Source organism: Didymella exigua (assembly GCF_010094145.1).
Source record: "Didymella exigua CBS 183.55 unplaced genomic scaffold M421scaffold_1, whole genome shotgun sequence".
In the NCBI taxonomy this organism is placed as follows: Eukaryota; Fungi; Ascomycota; class Dothideomycetes; order Pleosporales; family Didymellaceae; genus Didymella; species Didymella exigua.
In genome coordinates this window covers 190,637-212,820 of record NW_022984775.1, presented here as the reverse complement: position 1 = coordinate 212,820, position 22,184 = coordinate 190,637, and the positions used below count along the sequence as shown (strand labels likewise).

Sequence of the window (22,184 nt, the reverse complement as noted above, 5' to 3'; positions counted from 1 at the left end):
TAATCAACGAGATTCATTGTCGCTCTCCCGAACCGAGTTTGTGGCTGGCTGTGACTCTCTTCTGAGAGCTGGTAAGCTTCCCCTCCAGGCATGCCTACAGATGCGCTAGCGGACCAAACACTGCTTATGCTCATCCATCGATCGGGCCCGGCCCGCTTCTTAGCCAATCTTTACTGACTTACTTAATGTGTGAATAAGACCTGAGCGGCTCTTCACGATACTCATTCAGCTTCATCATCTACACTCACATCGACCACCATGGTCGACTACGCATATCCCCCGATAATGCAGCACCATGACTTTGAGCTCTACACTCACGAGCAAGAGCTGCAACTGCAGTACCTCCCTACCACACAGCCCTTCCTTCCCTCATCGACATTTAGCATGGAGCAATCATTCAGCGCACCATACGAACACACGTTTCCCATGGTTGAGGCACCAAGACCACAATACACCTATGAACAGTTCGCTCAGGGACACAAGTTTGCACATCAGTACAACTACCACAGCCCCTCGGGATCTCCACACTCAACCTTGAACTCGTTCCAGGACCAGCCCCCAGTCCTCTCTGCTTCTTCTGAATCCTGTGCTTCGGCGTCTTCCTCTGCTCTGGGCTCACCCTCCATCACGCCCCAGTTCGAGATAGAAGCATGGAACCCCATGGCCATGATGACCTCCGGAATCGACTTCCCCACCATGGTCGCAGAGCAGAAGTCCTTCATTGGTAAGTCAATGATTCCTTCTGAGATACCGCCTTCTTTCTCTTCTACTGCATCCACTGCTTCGAGCAACGCATTTAAAACACCAACGGCTCCCGCCTCGGCGAGCTGGTCTTCCACGAGGCTGAGCCGGCGAAGAAACTCTCTGCTTTCCAATGAAATCCTTCCACACGACGTTCCTACATCACCTGCCTCGTCTTCAGTCATCTCGTCTCCGCTTCTTTCAAGAACTCTTTCTACTTCCATGCCAGTTTCTCCAGAATCTTGTCGGTCCCCTCCCTGTGCTATCATCTCAAGTGAACAGCGCAGGAAAGCTAACACATACATCGCAGACCCCAACGTCATCCAGCCTTTTGCATTCGCTCCTCAGAGCCCCTTCCCCGAGATTCAGGCAAACCAATCGGAATACTTCGCTGTTGTAAAGCAGCCTGCCTCGCCAGTCCTTTCGCAGCTATCAGCACAAAGCCCCCACCCGCGTATAAAGCAAGGGAGCGCATCCCCCTTCCTCCAAACACACTTCCACCCCTACCAAAGGCGCGGTTCAGTAGCATCTCACTACTCACAACACTCCAACACCCGCCGACGCAGCGGTAGCGGCAGCAGTTTCGACCTGGATGAGGAGACAATGTCGAAGGGCATGTGCCCACTGCCAGAATGTGGACGCGTGTTTAAGGACTTGAAGGCCCACATTATTACGCACCGCAGCGAGCGCCCGGAGAAGTGCCCGATCACGACCTGCGAGTACTATGTCAAGGGTTTCGCAAGAAAGTATGACAAGAACAGGCACACCCTTACCCACTACAAGGGCACCATGGTATGCGGCTTCTGCCCAGGCAGTGGATCGGCAGTGGAGAAGAGCTTCAATCGCGCCGACGTGTTCAAGAGGCACCTTACTTCAGTACATGGTGTCGAGCAGAATCCTCCCAACAGCCGAAAGAAGAGCTCCAACAGCACACGCAAGGCATACTGCCCACAGATTGCCGGCACTTGCTCGACTTGCTCGGTCACCTTTGCCAATGCACAAGACTTCTATGAGCACTTGGACGACTGTGTGTTGCGCGTCGTACAACAGGCTGATCCCTGCGAGGCCGTCAACCAGCGCCTGCTGACTTCTGTTGCTGAGGATAAGGATGTCACTGACACACTGGACCGCAATGGCCTCTCCGAGAGCATCGAGTACACCGTCCCCAGCTACGATGATGACGACGAGGATGAGGAAGACTTTGATGAGGAGATCGACGTCGATGACCAAGATGATGCTACCTATGGCAGCCGCAAGTCGCGTTCCGGCAAAGGTAGCATCAAGAAGTCCCACTCGGATTGACAATCAACACATCCCCGAGGTGTCGGCGCATCGCAGCACACCGGGGGTGGTAACCAATCCAAAGTCACAAAGCCTGTTCGTGGTCCACGAGCAGGTCTCACCTTCTCCAAGGGCGGTGTCGCAATCGCCTCTTCGGGGCGCAAGAAGCGCAAGAACTACCCTCTGGCATGGGGATGCCCCACCGAGAAGATGAAGATGAAGAAGCGCGTCATGTGTGTCTATGACGGCCCAAGGCGGCTGTCGAAGGACGACATGATACTCGACTCTGAGTTCGAGGTTCGCATGCAGCTGCCTAACGGCAAGGACTACGTGACTGACCTCGATGTGCAAACAGTGAAGCGCGCTGACGCTTTTCACAACGCAACACCAGAGGAGAAGGGTCACTGGGTTCCTGACAATATGAAGAATATCGAGTACGTCTTTTGAGCGCATCGTTTAGCGTCACGAATTTTCTTACTTCAACTATGGATACGGCAAAAGGAGGATACAAAAGCATGGTTGCTTACTGGCGACCCGTACACAGACACGATTACGGCATGTACAAGTTGTACCATAACTGCTTGTTGGGGAATTGGGGATTCTGCTTGTTGGATCGATACCACTACCTATGGTCCGGGTTGCTTTGGCGTCAGGGCCTCTTCGTTTGATGGGGTAGTAATAGTGCTGTGCACATCAATCAGGAATTGATCACGGTATCATCATCATCATCATCATCACCACTTATTGCTCTCCTTGCTCTTGGTGATCTTCTACTCTGCTCTCCACTGCGTTTTACAATCGTGCTCGACGTCCATCAGGCCGCCAGCTGCAGCGCCGCAAAGTTGCAGCCGTCGCAGCGCGTTTCTCCCAGCACCACGGGCATGGCTCCCGACATGACGATCGAAACCGCCAAGCCACCAAGTCGCCGACGATCAACATTGACAATCAATCCGCACACGGTCGCAATGACATCAGAGTCGCTGATCCCTGGGGCGCGTGCCTGATCTCACGTATTGGCAGGGGTAGAGGAGGGCCCACAGCCTCGACATTCCGAGCACCACATCACCAAGTCTCGAGGCAGGGCGTGCTTGGTACGACGTGAGAATCCTAGCGCTGATCTGACTGAGCATCGCACCATGTGCGGAAGGGCTAATATTAGCTGTTAATCATCTGCACGATGGTATTGGGACGCAAGACGTCGAGGTTACATGCGGCCCCTGCAGCAGACGGGGACGTAACTCACATGTACACAGTAGGTCTCGGTGAGTACTGCAATAATGCGCCGACAGTCTGACATGACACATACAAGGTTCGGTGCAGCTGGTAGGATCTGGCGTTCGTGTCTTAAAACTTTCTTCCACAATGCACATGGCACATTTGGAAACGAGTGGATGCTGGCAACAACACATGTGTTCCTGAAACATGCAGACTTGCAATGTTTCTGCTCTTGACCTGTAGTTAGCTCTGCTCAGCCGGCTTCGCCTGAGTCCGTTAATCGCCCTCCGTGTTTGACCCACACCTGATGGTGACGGGCGGGAGCATGCGGCGTCGAGGCTGCACGAAAGCTCGGTATCGTTACCGCTAAACATGCTCCCTCATCCTCTCTATTCGGCGCCGCCCCCACATCGATGAATTCCAGCGCGACGACGAATGTGAGCGCATACGGCCCCAGCAGTGCCTCTGCAGAGGCCTTCAGCAATGCCGCGCCTGACGACTCCAACGCCCTCTGGCCGCAGGCGCCGGTGCAGCTGGCTCGCGGCCGCCAACCACGCGACGCGCTGGCCAAGATCATCCAGTACAATGTCGCGTCCATGGACGAGTTCGAGGTGGCCCTGCGCGAGTACCTGAATGCGCCGCCCGAGCAGCCCGAGCACACCGAAGCGCAGCTGAGCTTTTGGATAGGCACCAGCTTCATGGTGTCGGCCCCCGCCCCATACCCGACGACGTCACAGCAGCAGCAGCAGCAGTCGCCGCCGCCGCCGCCCGCACCGCACCTCGCCCAGCAGAATCCGCACGCGGCCCCGGGCTTCCAACCGGCGAACGGCTTCCAAGCACAGTACGGCGAGCCCTCGCACGCGTACCAGTCCGTGTCCGACCCCGCCATCGCCCTGACGCTGCCGCCCAGCTTCCCGCCGCCGGCCATAGCGCCCGGCTCGAGCAGCAGCAATGGCGGCAAGAAGCTGGAGCACAAGGTCAGCCTGAGCATCATGGAGGCCCTGCAGCCTACGGTCGACCCCAAGGACAAGATGCGCAAGCAGCGCGCCATCGCCAAGTGCTGCGTCGACGCCATACAACGCATCGACGGCTACCGGTACAGCTTCCACAACTGCTGGAACAGCAGAGAAGACGACAGCTTCCGCTTCTCGTACTACTGCAACGACTCGCTGCTCAACAAGGACCGCGCTGCCAATGGCAAGGGTGCGAAGCTGGGGAAGCGTGCCACGAAGCCCGTGTACGACTGCAAGGGTGTGCTTTCGATCAAGTTCTCGGCGGTAAAGGAGACGCTGGACGTCTTCTACAAGCATGTTCCCATGCACAAGACCTACGAGGAGCGGGCCCCGCCGCCACGCAAAGACTCAAAGAGGCGGAAGTTCTTGGAGGAGCACGACCCTGAAGCGTTGCAGAGGCTGATCAATCGACCGAAAGACGAAGAGGCAGAGCCAACACCAAGACCGCTGAAAAAAGTGAAGAAACCACCTAGATTCGAGCCACCAAGGCCGTCGCACACGTCTCTGGAGAGCGACCTGAGGGCACAGAGTCTGCAGTCGTTGTTGCTGCTGATCAGAGACGATCCGTCTGCGCCGCCAGAACCACCTCCTCCAGAACTGGAGCCACCTGTTCAGCAGCCCGTTGTGAATTTGCTGTCGCCGATTCAGCCGCCTCGGAACCAGACTGCTCAGCAGCAGCCGCCGAGGAGGCGGCCCCGGAACAGCTGCGATGTATGCAAGGCGAAGAAGACAAAGGTTCGTTGGAAGGGTGCTTGAAATCGCGAACCCTAGCTAATCAGAGCGTAGTGTGACGGCGTTCGACCAAGTTGCCAGACTTGTATTGACAAGAAGCGGTCCTGCTACTACTCAGATCCACCCCCCAGCGATGATCGTCGACAGTCACTTACAGTCAGCGAGCCCGCGTGTCAGGCGCCGGCACTTAACCATGAACTCTCCGAGTTGGAGAAGATGAAGAAGGAACTTGACGAAGCAAAAGCCCGGATCCAGCAGCTGGAACACGAAAAGCGAGCGTCTACGACGCCTGTTCAGGCAACGCAGACAGCAACACGACCGCACTCGCAACCACAGCCGCCGCAGCAGCCTCACACTCAGACTCAACAGCGGCCATCAATATCACATGCGCAGCCACATACGCAAACGCAGCAATCACAGCAGCAGCAAGTACAGCAGCAGCAGCAGCAGCAGCAAGTACAGCAGCAGCAAGTACAACAACAGCAACAGCAGCAAGTACAACAACAGCAACAGCAGCAAGTACAACAACAGCAACAGCAGCAAGTACAACAACAGCAGCAGCAGCAAGTACAACAACAGCAGCAAGTACAACAACAGCAACAACGTCTCCAACAAGCGGCCCAGAACCATCGTCAGCAGCTCGCTCAACTCAACCAAGTAGCTCAGCGCCGCAGCCCCCAGCAGATGACATACAACTCGGATGGTCAGCCAGTGCAGCAGCAACAACAGCAGCGCCTACAAAGTCCACAACGACTTTCACAAACAGCACAACAACAGCTTCAAGCCGCTGCACAAGCTATGCCCATGCAGGCCCAGCAAAGCTTCTTCACAGCCGCGAACCACTCACCTTACAGCACCCTGAGTCGCTCCATGACGCAAGGCTCTATATCTTCGCAGCCCACCCAGAACGCACTATCTGCCCAGAACTCCTTGTCATCAACTACTGGGCTCGGGCAGACACAGCAGCAGGGCCAACTGCACAATAGCGGTAGCCTTGCCACCGGTGGGCCTGTTGATGCGGGCAGTCTCTATGGGAGCGCTGGTAGAGGTGATCTTAATTGGTCGCCCGCGGCGTATTATGGGTATCAGAGTGCGCAGCAGCAACAGCAGCAGGATCAGTGGGCGGCGAGGGGGAGTAATGTCTTTAGGTGAGACCTTATGAGGGGGAAGAGTTGCCTGACGTTAGTCGCCAAGACGACGGGAGCAAAGCACAGTCACACCTGGCGGTAACGGAGCATACATTACGACTGTTTGTACACACATCGATATACCCAACAATGCATATATACGAATTTCAGACTCACCTTCACCTTCATCCCGAACTCATTTTTCTTCTCCTACCTAGAAGGCGCTGCTTACTCACTTGAATCGCAAGGTTTTGAGGCAAGGCGAAGGCAGGCACAAAGCAACACCTTCGCACCTCCCCGCGACCCTAATGCCACCTCCTCATCCGAGCTTCTACGCACTTTCCCCAACCAGGGTTACGCAATGTCAAGAGTTTCGAAGACATACCGTGGAGTTGGTGAACCCTTGCTCTATCGGCACATCGAATTGAACATCCGCAATGACGAGAGAATTCACTGGCTAGTTGCCACTCTTCTTTACCGCTGCGAGCTGGCGGCGCACATCAGGACCGTCAGGCTCGTTGAGAAGGATGGAAACGGAGGAGGGAGACATGTCTAAGGAAAGGATTCGCCAATCTGTTGGTCTCCTCGAGAAGGCCGTCGACAAGCTCCTCGATAGGTATGACTGTCATCGGCTCTTGGGTCCGGCTCAGGAGCAGCAAATATGCGTGTTTAAGATTGAAAGGCATGTATGTTACTCCGCGTTCTGAGATCGAAACATTGGGTATCGAATGCCGCTTAACCGTTAGCCTTGGTCATACATCGTAATAAAAGCATCTTCCGTCATTTAGTCGACAACCTTCAACATACTGTACGCTTTGTTTCTGACTGCCTTCTTCACCACTGACAGGGGATCGATCCTCTCCTTCTTCTTGACTTCCACTATGCTGTCCTCGCCCACAACAGCCTCCTCGACGATCTCATCTACGCCGTCGAGCGCCCCAGTCTCGAGAAGTGCCTTGAGCATACCCTGCGAGTAGCCTGACACAAGTGCTACGTTCTGATCATCTATAGTGGCAGGCTTGCTGGACTGTCCGGCCAAATTCCAGAAGATGAGCTTAGGCATGTCGTATCCAGCGCCGGCGTATGCGCTCTTGATGCGATTGAAAGAGGAATTCCAGACCTGTTGATCCATGCCTTTATCGAACTGCATGTCACTGAAGACAAAGACCTGCTTGGCCATCTCAGCTTGCGATACCTTGCAGGCTTTTGCACCGCTGAGCAGACCCTCGAAGACAGCAACGAGATCAGTGTTCGTCCCGCAATCCATCCCTTGTACATGCTTCACTGCGTTGCAAAGATCGTCCAGTCTGTAGCCTGGATCCTCGAAGTTGACAGCGGATGGAGTCTGCGAGAACGTGATAACATGGCCACCAAAGGGTCCGGTAGTCACCGCAGCAATTAGAAGTGAGAGACCAACGGAAGAGTGCACCGGTAGAGATCCATCGCTGAGGACTGGATGGAACATACTGCCACTCACGTCGCAGACCGCGACAGACGACTGCAGTACCCCAGCATCGCGGACACTCTTCAGCAAAGAGCGCCATTGACCATCGATAGTCTTGTGCTGAATCTCTCTCTGCAGTGCACCAGCTTTTGCCTTGCCAATTGTGCCCTTTCGAGGAGCCGGACTAGACCATATCTCGCACGCCTTGCGCACTAAAGTGGATGGCAATAGGGTGGCACCTGAGATCTTGGACGACCCATCTGTAACATCGTCAATATACTTCGCGAATCGTTCCTCATCCTTACGGATAAAGAGGTCAGTGTAACGATCCATGGCGATCGAGGGCACATGACTGTAATCGATGTTGCCGAACGTCCCAGCAGCTATGTCTCGCTCCACAACCCCGAGCGCTTTCCGTAGCGGAGATGCGTACTGCTTCCGGTAGAGCTCACGGACGTGGCGAAGGTAGAGCTCTCTGTTGGTCGCGTTTGGGCAGTGTAGCGCGGGGTCTGAAAATAGAGCCTCGGCAATTGTCGACAGAATGAACGTGTGCTTGTCGTGGAACTCTCCACAAGTAGGAGCCCACTTGGCGGCAAGAGACAGCTTGCGCAAGTCCGCGCGCTCGTCGGAGTCGAGCAAAGCTTTGTCAGTCTTGAGCTGATCCACGAAGAGCTGTGTCACTGTAACGTGAAGTGCGCGGTAGAAGGGATCACTGTCCAGCTTATGTTGTACCCGCTCATTCTGCTCCTTGTTCTTCTTGCGTCGCAGCTCGCGTGCGGTATCTTGGTCGTTGTTCCACCGCTTGCGCTTGCCTGCTTTGGAAGTATCTGGGTGTTGATTGAGAAGAGAGTCGAAATCGCCATCGACCTTCAACTGATCATGTGCTGCAAAGACGACCAGGTTGAGGAGGTCCTTCCAGTAACCGTGAGATGCACCGTGGCGGACGTCGTGTGCGTCATTCGCTTCCGTGGACGCAGCTGCAGCATCACCGACCGTGATCATTTCGAAGTCGTCGTCTGCATCGCGTGAAGCAGTGTCAGACTTCGAAGGCTTCTTTGAGATCACCGGGCGGACCAGCCACGGCAGGCTCGAGAGAAAGGTCTTTGGGTGATGGGCGGCCAGCCAACCCAAAGCGCCATATGCGGCCCTCCTGTTACTCTTGCCCAGGTGTATGCTTCGAGCGTTGAAGATGATTTTCAAAGTCAAAAGTGCGTCCTCTCTCCAAGCCCCAGTGAGAGCCTTGTCGAGTTGGCTGGGTCGAGTGTTCTCGCTGATGTCGTAGAACAAATCGACGAGAGCGTTCTGGGATGAGATGTTGGTAACATCAGCGTTTTCTGTGAACGTCTTGTTCTCATCGAAGAGCGCCTTTGGTGGGCGAGTATCGTCAGCTTCGTGTGGGATTGGCCTCTTCAGGGCATTGTAACTCACTTCATTAGGCCCAGATGAGCCTCTATCTTGGGTGTCGAGCGTCCTCAGCTTGTTGGTAGTGCCCTGCATACTCTGCTCGCTGGCGGTCGCCCCAGAGCTCTTGGCTGTAGGCATGAGCCCGAATGTAGCTGCAAGCGCAGATAGTGCCTCAAATTCAGGCAGGAAGACAGGAAAGGAAGAGTTCAGCACCGAATGTTTGCCCGCGGCGGCTGACGACGCTGCGGTCGGGGTGTCCACCATCTTGGGTGCTGCTTGATGTGCTAGTCGGACGCTGGGTAGGAGATCAAATGCAGGTGAACTGTCCGTGTAAGAAGTTGCTGTTCCTACCGTTCACCGTTCACATCACGCACACGTTATCTGTCCGATCATAGCTTCTCTTTCTGAATAGGAAAGGAAGACACAAAAGGGCGCATCGCGAATGCGACCTGCCAGCAGCAGACGAAGTTTAATCAGACGTCTCTACTTGTCAGCGTTGGGTTGCGGATGATTGACACGAAAGAATCCAGTAAAGTAGGCACCTTTAGCTTATTGTGCGCATCACCAATATCTATGGACAGCCACGCTGCTCGAAGAGAGCGTACTACTTGAACATCAGCGTGTAGTCGAGACTGCGACAAGATGCTTCAGGAGCTCTGATGAGGACACGCGTGCGGAGCATGGTCACGATGCTTGCATGACGGTGAAGGACCTTTGGTGAAAGGCGCAGGAAAGGCGAGACGCGTGAAGCTCAGCTTGGCTTCGTTTTCGTGACGACAAGTGGGGCGCGGGGCGGCGTTGCCTGAAGGAGCTCCAATCAACTCCGCGCCATCGCCGCAGACAAACTCACCACCACAGCGATGGCGTCCAACATTGAACAATTACCGTTCTTTCAGCAGCGGATAAGCAAGGGCGAGCTGGTTGTGAAGGGTTCGTGGCCTCATCCCACCGCAGACAAACTCTATTAACTCCACAGACCCTCCAAAGTTCGACCTTGAATCATACATCGCCAACTATGCCGGTATGTTTACCTGAGTTGGAGCCTCTTGAAAAACCAGTTGTTTACATGTTTCCAGGCAATACACGAATCGACCGGCTCCGCCACATTGGCTCTCACTCGCCGTACCTTGCCCTAGATGCATACCGCCTGGCGATCGCAGAGGCGAAGAAGGGGAAGAACGTCAACCTCTACCTGGAACTGGCGGAGGATCTGAGTGTCATTGCGCCACAAGATCCCGCAGCTCTGACAGACACAACGTGGGCAGAAAAAAAGGCGCAGGAGACCCAGCGCGAGCAGGACAGGCTGGAGCATGAGCTCAAGTCGTACAAGAACAACTTGATCAAGGAGTCTATAAGGGTGCGGCTGCGATCAAAGCCTTACGTGAATAGAGCTCGGGCTGACGAAACCTCAGATGGGCAACGAAGACCTAGGGCACTTCTTCTACGACATCGGCGACTACGGCAACTCGCAGAAGTCATACATGAAGATGCGCGAAAGCTGCACCTCGAACAAGCATCTCGCCGATATGACCCTCCGTCTCGTTTACGTCAGCGTCGCTCAGAAGTCGTGGTTGACCGTACAATCCAACCTGGCCAAGGTTGACGCAGCACAGTTGAAGGGCGAGGACAAGAGCAAGCTGGAGCCTATCGTGTCTGCTTGCACAGGTCTTGCTCACATGTGTGTTGGAAATTTCAAGGAAGCCGCAACAAATTTCCTCGGCACGTTACCTGCGTTCTTGACGATTGAGCCCGCGGCGGGTATCACATGGCAGAAGGAAGTGCTCTCTGGCAACGACGTAGCTGTCTACGGTGGACTTTGTGCGCTTGCATCGATGGACCGTAGCGAGCTGCAGGCAAAGGTGCTCGGCAACAGCGAATTCAGGAACTTCCTGGAGCTCGAACCGCACATCCGCCAAGCCATCAACCTATTCTGCAACTCCAAGTACAGCGCTTGTCTCGATGTGCTCGAAGGCTACCGGAGCGACTACCTCCTCGATGTGTACCTTTCGAAGGTGCTCAGCACCATCTATGGCCGTATTCGCACCAAGAGCATTGTCCAGTACTTCATCCCTTTCAGCTGCGTCACACTCGATGAGATGTCATACAAATTTCCTGTCGCCGGAAATATTACAATCGAGGAAGAGCTGGAGCACATGATCAACGACAAGACACTTGAAGCACGGATAGACCTCGTTGACCGACTCCTCATCTCCCCGCCCACGAACCCTCGCCACGACGTACACGCCGATGCTCTCAAGATGGCCGAGACCTACGATCTCACACTCAGATTGCGCCTGACGCGTCTGAATATGCAGGCAGCTGGTATGGAGATCAAAGCAGATAGGGGCTCGAGCGAGAAGATGGGCTCCGGCATGGAGCGCATTGGTGAAGGCTTGAGAGGACTGGGCTCAAAGATTGGTTTCTCATAGGGCACGTACTCATCTTCGGCCATCAGGAGGGACTAATTTTGAGATTTGTTTTCGCATCGAATGAATTCAGCCCTCGACAGAGGGCCGATCCCGATGCGCATCAGAAGATGTTGACGAGCGACGAGCATTTCAGGCGTTCAGAGGCACGGCGTGAAAGGCGCATTGGGCATCATTGGCGTGAAGGTTTATCACAACGAATACAGGAGATAAGTACGAATAAACGACATATGAATAGCAACACTTGAGAATATTCCAGATCCCACTCAAGGCACCTTCCATTGAATGAGTTTCGCATTGCTATGAAGCTACTCCACAGCATTGTACTTGCGTCCACTCGCGATGCTTCTACCGCCTGCCCAAAAGAAGCTACTGCTCAAGCTAGCTAACGCCCTTGAAAGAGTGAAAAGGAAGGAACACTGCCATACCCTGTAGAATCGTTAACGCTACAACTCGATAGGACCGACCAGAGCTCAGATTCTGCTCCGCCGTAGGATGCCCCGCAAGACAGAGACCTCATACTTGATGCCTTCGAATCTGGCATCCCGACTCGAAGACATCCGCGATCGCGTATAGTCACTGCCGACGTGTTGGGTCTTCTAGCTCAACCCGCACTCGTACATGGTCAAACAATTCGTATCCATAATGAGAAAATATAGTAAGTCGTACACCTGGGTTCTTGTATTGGTTTGGCAGATAGGTGAGCAGCTAGAGATCACGAGAAAGCAGAGGCTCCTGTTCGAGCAAATCGCTGTGGCTACTTTCAAGATAAAGGTTCGGGTCTGTGATGGAGCTTGCAGACCCAAGCTTGACCAGAGTGTATATGGCCGTGCCCTGGTCTTGAAGGCTGAGGACAAAATCCATTACGTTGACTTGTGCTAGGTCGGGCGTAGCAAGGTTGAGTGGTAGCAGCTTGTGTGGCTGAAGGAGCGCGGTCCGGTCGTTGGTATTGACGAGTGCGCCCAAATCGATTCGCAGTTTCGTGAGACTGGTGAGCTCACGCAATTTGGTAGTGGATGTGTAATGACCTGAATAGTCTGAGGCATTTCATGCTCGGATACTGATCGCGGAGTGTCGCCATTATCTCCTCCATGCAGTCGCGGCAACAGTATGAGTGGTTGCGTGGAATCATATGTGTCCATTTCGGTGCACAGCCGTGGCTGCACAAGACTCGAATAGGAGCGTAATTTGTAACGAAGTGGACTCCTTCCAAGGTGTGTAGATTCTTAGCAGGCGTATCGTGACTGAAAAGTTCGAAACTTTGGGTGTCGCATATCGTCAGTGTCTCCATCGTGGCACTCACTGACACTTAATCCTTGTGGGAATACAAAATCCGACATACGCATATTCAAGAAGTGCTCCAGGTACTCAATGTCCATTAGGCGTCCAAGCTGGCCTACCAGAGCTTCCAACGCAGACACAAAGAGACTCGACGTTGATGGTTTTGAGCTCATCCTTAAAATACTGCAATCAGAAAAGTTAAACTTATCTTGCGAAAATAGCGAACTGTTGCATCAGATAAGGCAAACAAGGTGCGCAATACATAGCGAACTACCATCCCATCCAACGCGATCCTTCACCGCATGCACGCTGACGCTCACTCGCAAGAAGCGAGACCTGTAATCTCCTTGGATGACTCCTGCTTAGTATCACAGCGACTCCACAAAGAGCATTACACGTCAGTTTGACATCAATACTGGCCAGTATTATAATGGTCTTGTGGGGCGAGTGCGCAGACCTAGAGCATATCTAGGTCTCCCCTCGCGCCTCATGTTGCACAGCGCTGGCGCGGGCATGAATATCCCGCACTCGCAGGAATGGTTGTATCGACAGCGGCGCGTTGGAGTCACAATGTATTTGATTAAGATTCCCAATGTGCGAGTATGTAGCGTACCTGGTTTCCGTCACTGTTGGCGAAGCTGTTGGCGCTGATGCGCTCTTTGGTTGCAATCGCTGCGGGGCACAACAGCTGCTGTCGACTCAGTAACTGCGCACTAGCATGCGGGCCATTGTACATCGTAGGAGCCATGTTCCGGACCAACCAGCATCTGCGTCTGACATGTCGTTGCCTTCGAAACAAGATGTTTTGCCGCTTAACGATGTTGTCTGTCAAGTCGGTACCGCGACCCCTGGTCGCTGACTATCGGTGTATTCATCCGGGCAATCACACTCTGTCGCACATTCACTGGATACCAACCGCTCGTCAAGTCTATGCTGGCTGATCGGTGTAGAATTTTGAGTAAGGTGTAACTGTACGACCACTCTTTACTTAGTCACATTGGCACCTGAACGAAGGCAATGCGTGCGGCGCTGGATAGAGTGCTTCGTAGGTCGCACTCGGACTCGTGTGACGGTGGAGAGGAGCCCACGTGTGCAATTTAGATTGGGGACGCGAGTGTATGTCGCTCGATCGATTTAGTGGACATTGTGGACATTAGGGATTGTAAGTTTTGTTAAGCGCGCGGCTATGGCGGCAAAACAAGGCGTGTGACTGAATGCTCTGCCGCTCGCTCTTCACGAGGGGATGAAACTGATTCGAAGCACATGGCAATCTCACACTCCGATTGCGGGGTCTGGTGCATCATCGACCGAGCTCTAGTTATTGATGGTACGTAAGATCTGTATGTGATCTTTCGCATAGGCACGCCTCCAATTTCGATCTCAAGTAGGGCTTGGTTCATTTAGCTGCTTGTCGATAATGAAGCGATCATCATTGGGATAGGTAAGTAGGCTGATATGTAAGGAGAATGACGAAAGGTATTGCGTACATAATGCTGCAACTAGGATAGGAATCCTATGGGGAGGGGCGGTATGTGGAATCCGCAGGGGCTGTCCGTGAAGTGAGTCAGACCCTGTCGATCAGATAAGGATTTCTAGCTAGACAGCTCGGTAGGAACAGTGAAATTCTGCAGACGGGAAACACAGCAAAGATGATGATGCCTCCTTCTTGGAGCCCCGGTTCTTGGAAACACTTGGTGGGCCAAATCCCGGCGAAGTGAGGCGTGAACTAGCTCAGAACCGGCCAGTTAGGACACAAGTATGTGTGCAGCAGAGCAGTCTGTCCGAAATGAACGAGAGGAGACAACGATGTTGATGAAGCTCTTGACATGACCGGCATATCCAGCTCCAGGACGTCGGTCAACACTATGTCACGCCGACCGGAGCCGTGACTTTCGAGAAAGCTAGGATTTGGACTGAACCTACCTGGGTCACGGCATCTCTTGTGATGCGAAAAGACTGACCAGATTCGTCGTTGCTCTGACCATCGCGATAGTTTTGCCGTGAAGTTAGGCTCTTACCAAGGCGAAGACGGACTCAAGGCGCACTCTTGATGCCCAATAGGGACATTGCGCCGTGAAAGCTCCGGGGTGGCGGTCAACGGCGAAATAAGTGTCGGCAGTCTTGGAGAGTGACTTGATCACCATTGAATCCGCGCAGCAGTACGAGCAACGGCTCAAATCCCATTCGTCGTACCCCTAGAAGGTAGACGGCGATCCATCGGTGCAATACGATCTGTGTCTTGCAGTGAGTGATGTGACGGCAAGGATCGACAGGAACTGGTTTGAGATCATTGCGTGACCGGGGGGGGGGGGCAGAATGCGAATTGAGGTCAAGGTCTAAGCTAGAAACTTTGCGTATTGACGCAGTGCAATTAACCCCCATTTCGAGTCCGGCACCATGACTGCGGCTGTCTCCGCACGCTGATCACTGGTCGAGTATGCACGTGCCATTTTTTTGGGAAGAATGGCCTCGTACCCTGGTGCCTGCTCACGAGCCTTTCCAGGATTGCCATGTACGGCTAGAGCGCACGAAGCAGCGAAACCTTCGAGGACCAGAACGAAAGATCCGCAGTGCACTGCCCAAACACATAGGCTTGTCAAACGTGGCCCACACACCGGCAGTTGACACAACAGTCGTTCAAAGCTGCGACAAGCTAACGGGTGAAGCTATTAGAAAGCTTCAGCGACTATTGCCCGAAAGTGCTCATGCGTTCGCTATCTTGTTGCTTTACTGACGCGTGACATGGACTGCGTTAGCTAGGTCTCATACGTACCAGGGCCGTAGGTTCAATACGCGAGGGTCTTGAAAATAGGTACTTCGCAAACGTGAACCCAATCACGGGAAGGTCCTTGTCGATGAAGGACCAGGCGTGATGTTGACTGCTAGTGGAACCTGTAGCCTGGCTGAAGACGTTGACTGACAGCTGCGCCGAGTCAGGACATCTACGGTGAGGGCCGCAGTAAGGGCCGTCTTCGACATTACTTTGCACGGAGGCTAGTAGCTCTCAGCATCAGTACCAAAAGCAACCTCAGCGTTGAAGGGATCTCTTGCGCGGGGCCCCCTTTAACAAAACTGATATCAACATGTGACACCATTGCAAAATCGGTGAGAGCGGATACTGTACTATGGATGAGCGAACGTTGAAGTATCACGGATGAATCAGTTGCGATTCGATCGATTCAGGCAGCGGTCAGCTCGTCGAGGATGGCAGGTTCGTATCATGAAGGTCGATGCTGCAATCAGATCTCCTCTTTCCCATTGCGGTGCCAAGCTGCCCGCTTTAGCTTTGCTTTTGAGACGTGCCGATATCTTCCATCACGCCAATGATGCACAGAATCGAAGCGTACGCAGAACCCGGATTAGTAGCTGGCGGTTCCTAGTCAGCCTACGGTGAGCCTTCTTGAAACGGCTTGCTGGTTTGAGATTAGAATGCCATCCCGTCCCACCGGAACAGGGGCAGCACTTCTTCCGGCGACCAGCATTGTCATCCTGGCACGCGTAAACCCTACGACCGACAGCGTGGAGCCGGGAGGCGGTGGAGAAAGCCAGCCACTGATCAGCTCGGATTAATCGACGGCGCTGCGCTGACCGCGGCGTTGGATTCACACTATGCCGTTCTGGGAGCCACCCCTGGCGACAACCGGCATTGCCATGTTGCGCGTAGATAGTAGACTGAACAGTCGATAGCCTGGTGCAGAGATCATCCTGCTCATTTTATGGTCTCAGAGGATATACAGCACACTTCCGGGATGGCGCCGAGGCTGCGAGTAGCTACATCTGCGCCTTTTCTACATTGCGATCTTCTTTGACGGCGAGATCGATGCATGCAATATAGGGAAGTGGGGGCAGAAGCCGTGTGTTTGGCACGTGCACGGTACTTGCTCGTTCACCAATGGCATCCAATAATGACAGCTCGGTATCGTCTGCATATACCTTCGAACGGCGTTACAGATCGGAAGGTTCAGTGCACTGTGTGCCCACCGCAGGAAGACGCAAGCAACACAGCCAAGAGCCTACGTGGAGGCCCGAGGCGCCCAACTGTCCAGTACGCAGATTGGGCGAACTGTCAGATGTCGGCTCACAGTACCCTGGAGAATTACAGGAACTTGTCACATGGTCGACGCTTTATAATACCGGCCCGTACTTAACTGGCGGCCACAGCCGAGAATCAACCATCCAGCCGCCGGCCTCAGTAAGTGCATACAAAACACGCAAGGCGACAAATGGCAGTCATACATCCATGGCTTTTGCTACGAGCGCATGCACTTCATTACATTCGATCACAAGGACGAAATAGCGTACCTGGCACTCATCGAAGACTTCGCCTAAGCTGCGTTGCTGCCGCGCTCTACATCTGTGCAAGCTGCTTGTAGGATGGCAGCGTTCGAAGCTTTCGAGATTGCTGCACGAACGCAATGCGACAATTGAGTCAATAACCGCAAGTGTGCTAAAGGCAGCAACTTCATCCAGAGGTGCTGAAAGCTCCCCATGCCGAGCAGAGGCTCGAGGGATCTCAACAACATAGAATGGCACCAATGATGACGCTGAACGAGACAGTTCTGTTGCGATGTCATCTCCTGCACAGCTGCAAGCGAAAGTATGCTGGACACCTGAGACATGCTCGTGCACATCACGTACATGTCCCGCCAACGACCAGGGCTAACCGGTCCGGTAGCTGAGGGAGCCGCGGCGCGGCAAGATGCAAAGATGACAGCCGGACAGACTTCCGCTGGCCTGTGCAGGAGCCGCAGGGTTCGTCAGTCACGGTCCATGCGCTTGCGTCGGTTTGGGCGGATCCGTCATGTCTTGGCCTGCGCGCTCCTACGGTGGGGGACTTGGATTCCGCTTCCGCGCGTGGTCATGGTCAAGCGTGCAGTAGCGCCTAAGTCGTACGTGCACTGCATGCCAGCATATCCCGGTAAGCCCAGAAGAAGCACCGCCTAGCGCTGTCTTCAAAGGCGCCGAAAAAGACAGGGCTTCATGTACTTGTCCCCTTCCTCTCTCGCGGGACATCGAGCTAGGGAGACAGGGGTGGCTGCAGATTTCATGATTTTTCAGCGATCTCCAACTTGGATACTACACCGCACATTCTTATATCATACCGGGTCCTTGCGCCTCCTCCTAGTGACAGTCTAATATATACTCGATAGTCCCGCTTCAGTCCTCGTGGCCCAACAACCTCACTTCCCACCCATCTATTTATACAATACTCCGACCTACTCACACATTTTGATACGTCAGGCACGCTATACCGAAGCGTTTGATCCAAGACATCATAGGCCCAGGCCTGGAATTCAACAATCGTCACATTCCACGACAACAACCATTCTCCAGCCTTATTTCTAACAACCTGAAACCCTTCGCGACCACGCTGAAATTCTTCCTACTTTACATTCAGGGTTGTCTTTCGGGCGATCCATATAATATTGTCATCCTGGCTACCCAAGCGCTTCCGGCTATTCAGGCCCCTCACACTCATTATCTCAACCGCCTAACTCCGCCTTACCACGACGACTCTAAGCCGGTTCGCTCATGGATGGCTGGCCGTCCTCCTCGGGGCCCTGACGACCGCTACCTCAAGCCCGCAGCCGGATATCGTTCGGAGCAGAACACCCCTCAATTGTCGCCTATCCAGTCACAACCAGCTATGCATCCACCACACAACACAGGTCACATGTCGCTCTCTCTACCGCCCCTCCGTCAACTTTCCAGTACGCCACCAACCCCTTCAAGTCGCCGATGTGACAATCCCTTGGGTGTGCAGTCTATCTTGAACCCTCAAGCTGAGCTTATCGAACAGCAAAGGGAGCTAAGGCGCAATGGATATCAGATGGAGACCCCATCCCCTGTAGACACTCACCACTCAAATAGCCTTCCCTCCATCAGTCGACCAACGAGTGTGGACTCTACGCAGGACGAACAGAGGTCCCAAAGACTGTTTCAGCCACCAGGCAGGCCTTCTGCTAGACATATGTTGACCCCTAAGTCACCTAGCCTGCACAGGGCACAGAGCCTTGGTGGTCTCAATCGTCCCACAGGCACGATCGATGCTCACCAGTCTCCATTCCTGACTGCAACTGTGCGTCCTTCCGAGTCAACGACCACGCACCCTGCTTTACCTACTCCCCCGGCTGGAAGCAGGACAAGCTATTTCCCGCCACTGGCCACTTCAGCCCCCGCGTCGAACATACTAATTACCGAAGGCCGACGCACAAGTGGGCAATTTCTGCCGTCGGGAAGTGCAAGTCCAATGACGCAGTATTCTCCCTATAGCCAAGCTGCATCTCTTGCCTCTGGCTATGAAGGTCACGGCCCCCATGGTCATTATGCATGTGCACCTGAGGCTCGCACGCCTGGCTACCCTATGGGGCACGAGCGCAACATGATCCCTGTTGCGCCAAGCGGTCAGAGCAGCATTCAGATCATGACAATCAAGAGCCAACAGGGCCACAACGTACAGATTCCAGTTGATGTACAGGCTGCGTCGAAAGTTGCTGATGAGAAGAGAAAACGAAATGCAGGCGCATCTGCTCGCTTCCGTGCACGTCGCAAAGAAAAGGAGCGTGAGGCATCCACAACCATCTCAAAACTGGAACAGCAGGTTCGCGACGCAGTAGATAGAGCTGAGTTTTATCGGTCAGAACGAGACTTCTTCAGAGCCATTATACACCAACAGCCAGGCGCCGAGAGACACTACCAAAGACCGACATCCCCGGTGCTACGACGCCTTTCGTCCGTTCCCTCGCATACGGCTTCTCCGATGAACGAAGGTGGTTCTGACGAGTCTTACGGCGACTATGAGGATGAAAGGTGTGACACAGGCCGCAATGTGCGACGACGCACCGGCAGCTACCAGCTGGGTCCAGGCCGCTCGCCATTAGACACGAACATGTCGCCCTTCTCTTCTCACGGCTATGCACCGTCACATGGCCCCTCTTCACGCAATCAGCGATATGCTCCGGACGATGAAGGGCAACTGCCAGCTTTGCAGCTACCCACGATGGAGCGGCCCTCATACCGTGATCCTTTCCCTTGACGGATCATCACTTGCGGGCCTGAGCTATCTCCTTTGTGGGCATGGCCTCATTCAAGCCACTACTTTATTTCTCTAGAGATCAGCTGTCGTTCAGTCTGACCCCTCATTTCTATTTCGCCTCTTAATCAGGACAGTGTCATTTTCGTTGCTGTAGCGGCTCATCAAAGCCGAGCAACATCTGTTATATACCCTTGTCCAGCGCTAGACGCTCCTGTTTTGCGAGCTGCTTTGAGTGTTTTGATCAGTATCACGCATAGACATTACATCTAGACGTTCAGGTCTTTGCGACTTGTCATTGTCTAATCGACCGACAGCCCACGGCAACGTGAGTGCGTCTACTACCTCGTTTCAAAGTTGTACATTATATTCCATCAAATATGTCGAGTATACATGTCTATGCAAGTCCAATTATTCAGATGTCCAGAACGTCTCTCTGTGGGAAGCTCGCGGGACGGATGCGTCGCTGCGTCCGTCCCATCACGTCCGTCCGCAGCGGCACATCTGATGAACCACGGATCGCAAATATGAACCCCCCCCCCCAACCAACCAACCAACCAAGCTGAAAGGCGGCCATCAGCTAGAAGATGACTTCGCCGTTGAGTCGATCTCGATCTCTTGCTCTAGCCCTCGGCATGGACTCGTTGCTGTACCTGATCTTCAATCCAGTACCAAAAGACAAATTTGCGCGATATGTCATCAGTCAAAACAAAAGCCCGAGAAGGACACCAATCGTTTGCTTCCTTGTTCTCCGCTAGCGAATCACAGTTCCGGTGTGCGGAAGTGGGTGCGAAGACTAAGGGGAGCTATCTAAGCTGTGAAACTCTATGAGTACGTCAAAGGACTGTGATCGAAGCTGACATGAATCTAAGGTCTAGAAGCTGCCATGTGCACCATCGCCTGCGGGAGACGGCTTCAATGCACGCAAGCCTTAGCCAGTCTGCATCTCTTACGATACGCTCCGAACAAATGTAACATTTGCAAGCCGTTGGTAGTGGTCCGGGTCACTACCATCGAAATGTGGCGCTGACCTTAGCTCCATGTATTGCACTATTAAACAACCTCCACACCTCCACACACAGCATCTCCACGTTTGACATTTCGAATTCATCAGCGCCATCCTCTGTGCATGAGATGTGTGCACGATATGTGTGCACCACTTCAGGTCAATGCGACTCAGAATTATCCACGTATGCGACCTAAAGCACGCTTCGACCTCGTGGATACGCCCACCACATTTAGCGCACACCTTCAGCGGACCCCGTTCCCAGCATCAGGGTCACTAGTCGTGAATCATGATTTTGGAAGCCACTGAACCTCCCTGCTGGGACCCCTGAAGCGTATTATGCAGCTGGTGGTATCGGAGACAGCTCCGCTATGGTGTGCTGGACCGTGCAGTAAAGAACGGGCTGGTCCTCAAAGTTTGCCATTGCTCAAGCTCAAACTACAAACTCCGCCAACCGCCCCGTCTTCGGTAGTGGCTTCAGCCGGCCTTAAGCTACCCTCGACCATCGTCTATGATCATCATATTGTAGCCCGGCCGTTGGTGCAATATCACCCTGGAAAACTTCAGCTGCCGCCAGTCTGAACAGTGTCCTCGTATACCTACGGGCATCTCCGTTGAGACTACGAAACACCAAAGCGTATCGCTCATTGCAAACGGTCCGAATGTCAACACCACGTCGACCATTATGTATGTCGGCCGAGTCAAGCCTCGTATTCGAGTTCGGCGGGCGTTTCCCCGGGCCGTGGTTTGCCTTGCTGCCCAAATTCAGGCTGTGATACCTACCCCATACGGAGCCCGGTGTTTACTTCCCGAGCATCGTCAAAGAGTGCCTCCACTATCCCATTTTGGGCGAGCGACTACAGCACTTTTGGTATTATGGCCTATCGACTTGAGCATCGACTGGACAAGAATTTGTCGAGCCTGGAAAACGCAAATCGAGCTGAATTGCGCTTGGAAAAAGCCCGTGATGAAAGCTGTAATGCAATCCTACAACCCATCTTGTGTTGGTCATTCTATCATGATCGCTACCATACCTGTGAGTAATCAGGGTCTGATATCAAGGTGCATGCTCTCTCCTTCAATAAACTCCACTACAATATAATGTCAACTCGCATCGACCTTGGCTTCAACTCATGTCATGAGCGAGGGCTGAGGCTTAGGCACCTGAGATTCCGGAAGTTGTTCCGTAACAGTGCAGACGTCAAGATCGATTGCTCATGCGTGGTGAGTCGTGACAGGATGCGATCGTAACCCGCAGCCGGGCTTGCTTGATCGTCATGCTACCGGTTCCCCGAAGCACGTCTTCACGGCTTCTTCTGATCGAACAGCTGCACCGTATCCAAGTATAACGTAGTTCACAAGCGAGCGGTCCAACCCAAGCGAGTGGTCCACCTAACAGAGTTAAGATGATTGCAATGCATATGCTGCAACACCACCACCACTTACTGCAATTTGCAGGTGATAGAGATACTATTTAGACT

General features: G+C 53.7%; 7 protein-coding genes across 7 annotated transcripts; 5 read left to right on the top strand and 2 right to left on the bottom strand.

Annotated features, from left to right (window-relative positions):
• Positions 1-258: 258 nt before the first annotated feature.
• M421DRAFT_96940 (uncharacterized protein) lies at positions 259-2,469 on the top strand (the record flags this gene model as incomplete). The annotated part of the gene is made up of 3 exons (XM_033598442.1): positions 259-724; positions 1,052-2,014; positions 2,063-2,469. 3 exons carry the CDS (start codon positions 259-261, stop codon positions 2,467-2,469), a joined length of 1,836 nt encoding a protein of 611 aa, XP_033454128.1.
• A 1,181-nt stretch (positions 2,470-3,650) lies between these two features.
• M421DRAFT_68 (uncharacterized protein) lies at positions 3,651-6,134 on the top strand (the record flags this gene model as incomplete). Its single annotated transcript, XM_033596465.1, has 2 exons — positions 3,651-4,985; positions 5,037-6,134. 2 exons carry the CDS (start codon positions 3,651-3,653, stop codon positions 6,132-6,134), a joined length of 2,433 nt encoding a protein of 810 aa, XP_033454127.1.
• Positions 6,135-6,893: 759 nt separating this feature from the next.
• M421DRAFT_50728 (uncharacterized protein) lies at positions 6,894-9,221 on the bottom strand (the record flags this gene model as incomplete). The annotated part of the gene is made up of 1 exon (XM_033594858.1): positions 6,894-9,221. One exon carries the CDS (start codon positions 9,219-9,221, stop codon positions 6,894-6,896), a length of 2,328 nt encoding a protein of 775 aa, XP_033454126.1.
• Positions 9,222-9,817: 596 nt separating this feature from the next.
• Positions 9,818-11,386, top strand: M421DRAFT_50254 (COP9 signalosome subunit 1; the record flags this gene model as incomplete). The annotated part of the gene is made up of 4 exons (XM_033594811.1): positions 9,818-9,887; positions 9,934-9,978; positions 10,034-10,314; positions 10,370-11,386. The coding sequence occupies 4 exons, from the start codon at positions 9,818-9,820 to the stop codon at positions 11,384-11,386; spliced, it is 1,413 nt and encodes a 470-aa protein (XP_033454125.1).
• Positions 11,387-16,870: 5,484 nt separating this feature from the next.
• M421DRAFT_107085 (uncharacterized protein) lies at positions 16,871-17,344 on the bottom strand. The gene has a single exon (XM_033587147.1). It carries the CDS (start codon positions 17,302-17,304, stop codon positions 16,990-16,992), a length of 315 nt encoding a protein of 104 aa, XP_033454124.1. The 5' UTR covers positions 17,305-17,344; the 3' UTR covers positions 16,871-16,989.
• Positions 17,345-17,729: 385 nt separating this feature from the next.
• Positions 17,730-20,095, top strand: M421DRAFT_414925 (uncharacterized protein). The gene has a single exon (XM_033590504.1). The coding sequence runs from the start codon at positions 18,201-18,203 to the stop codon at positions 19,698-19,700; it is 1,500 nt and encodes a 499-aa protein (XP_033454123.1). The 5' UTR covers positions 17,730-18,200; the 3' UTR covers positions 19,701-20,095.
• A 1,053-nt stretch (positions 20,096-21,148) lies between these two features.
• M421DRAFT_107076 (uncharacterized protein) lies at positions 21,149-21,968 on the top strand. Its single transcript, XM_033587145.1, has one exon. The coding sequence runs from the start codon at positions 21,389-21,391 to the stop codon at positions 21,803-21,805; it is 417 nt and encodes a 138-aa protein (XP_033454122.1). The 5' UTR covers positions 21,149-21,388; the 3' UTR covers positions 21,806-21,968.
• The last annotated feature ends 216 nt before the right edge of the window (positions 21,969-22,184 follow it).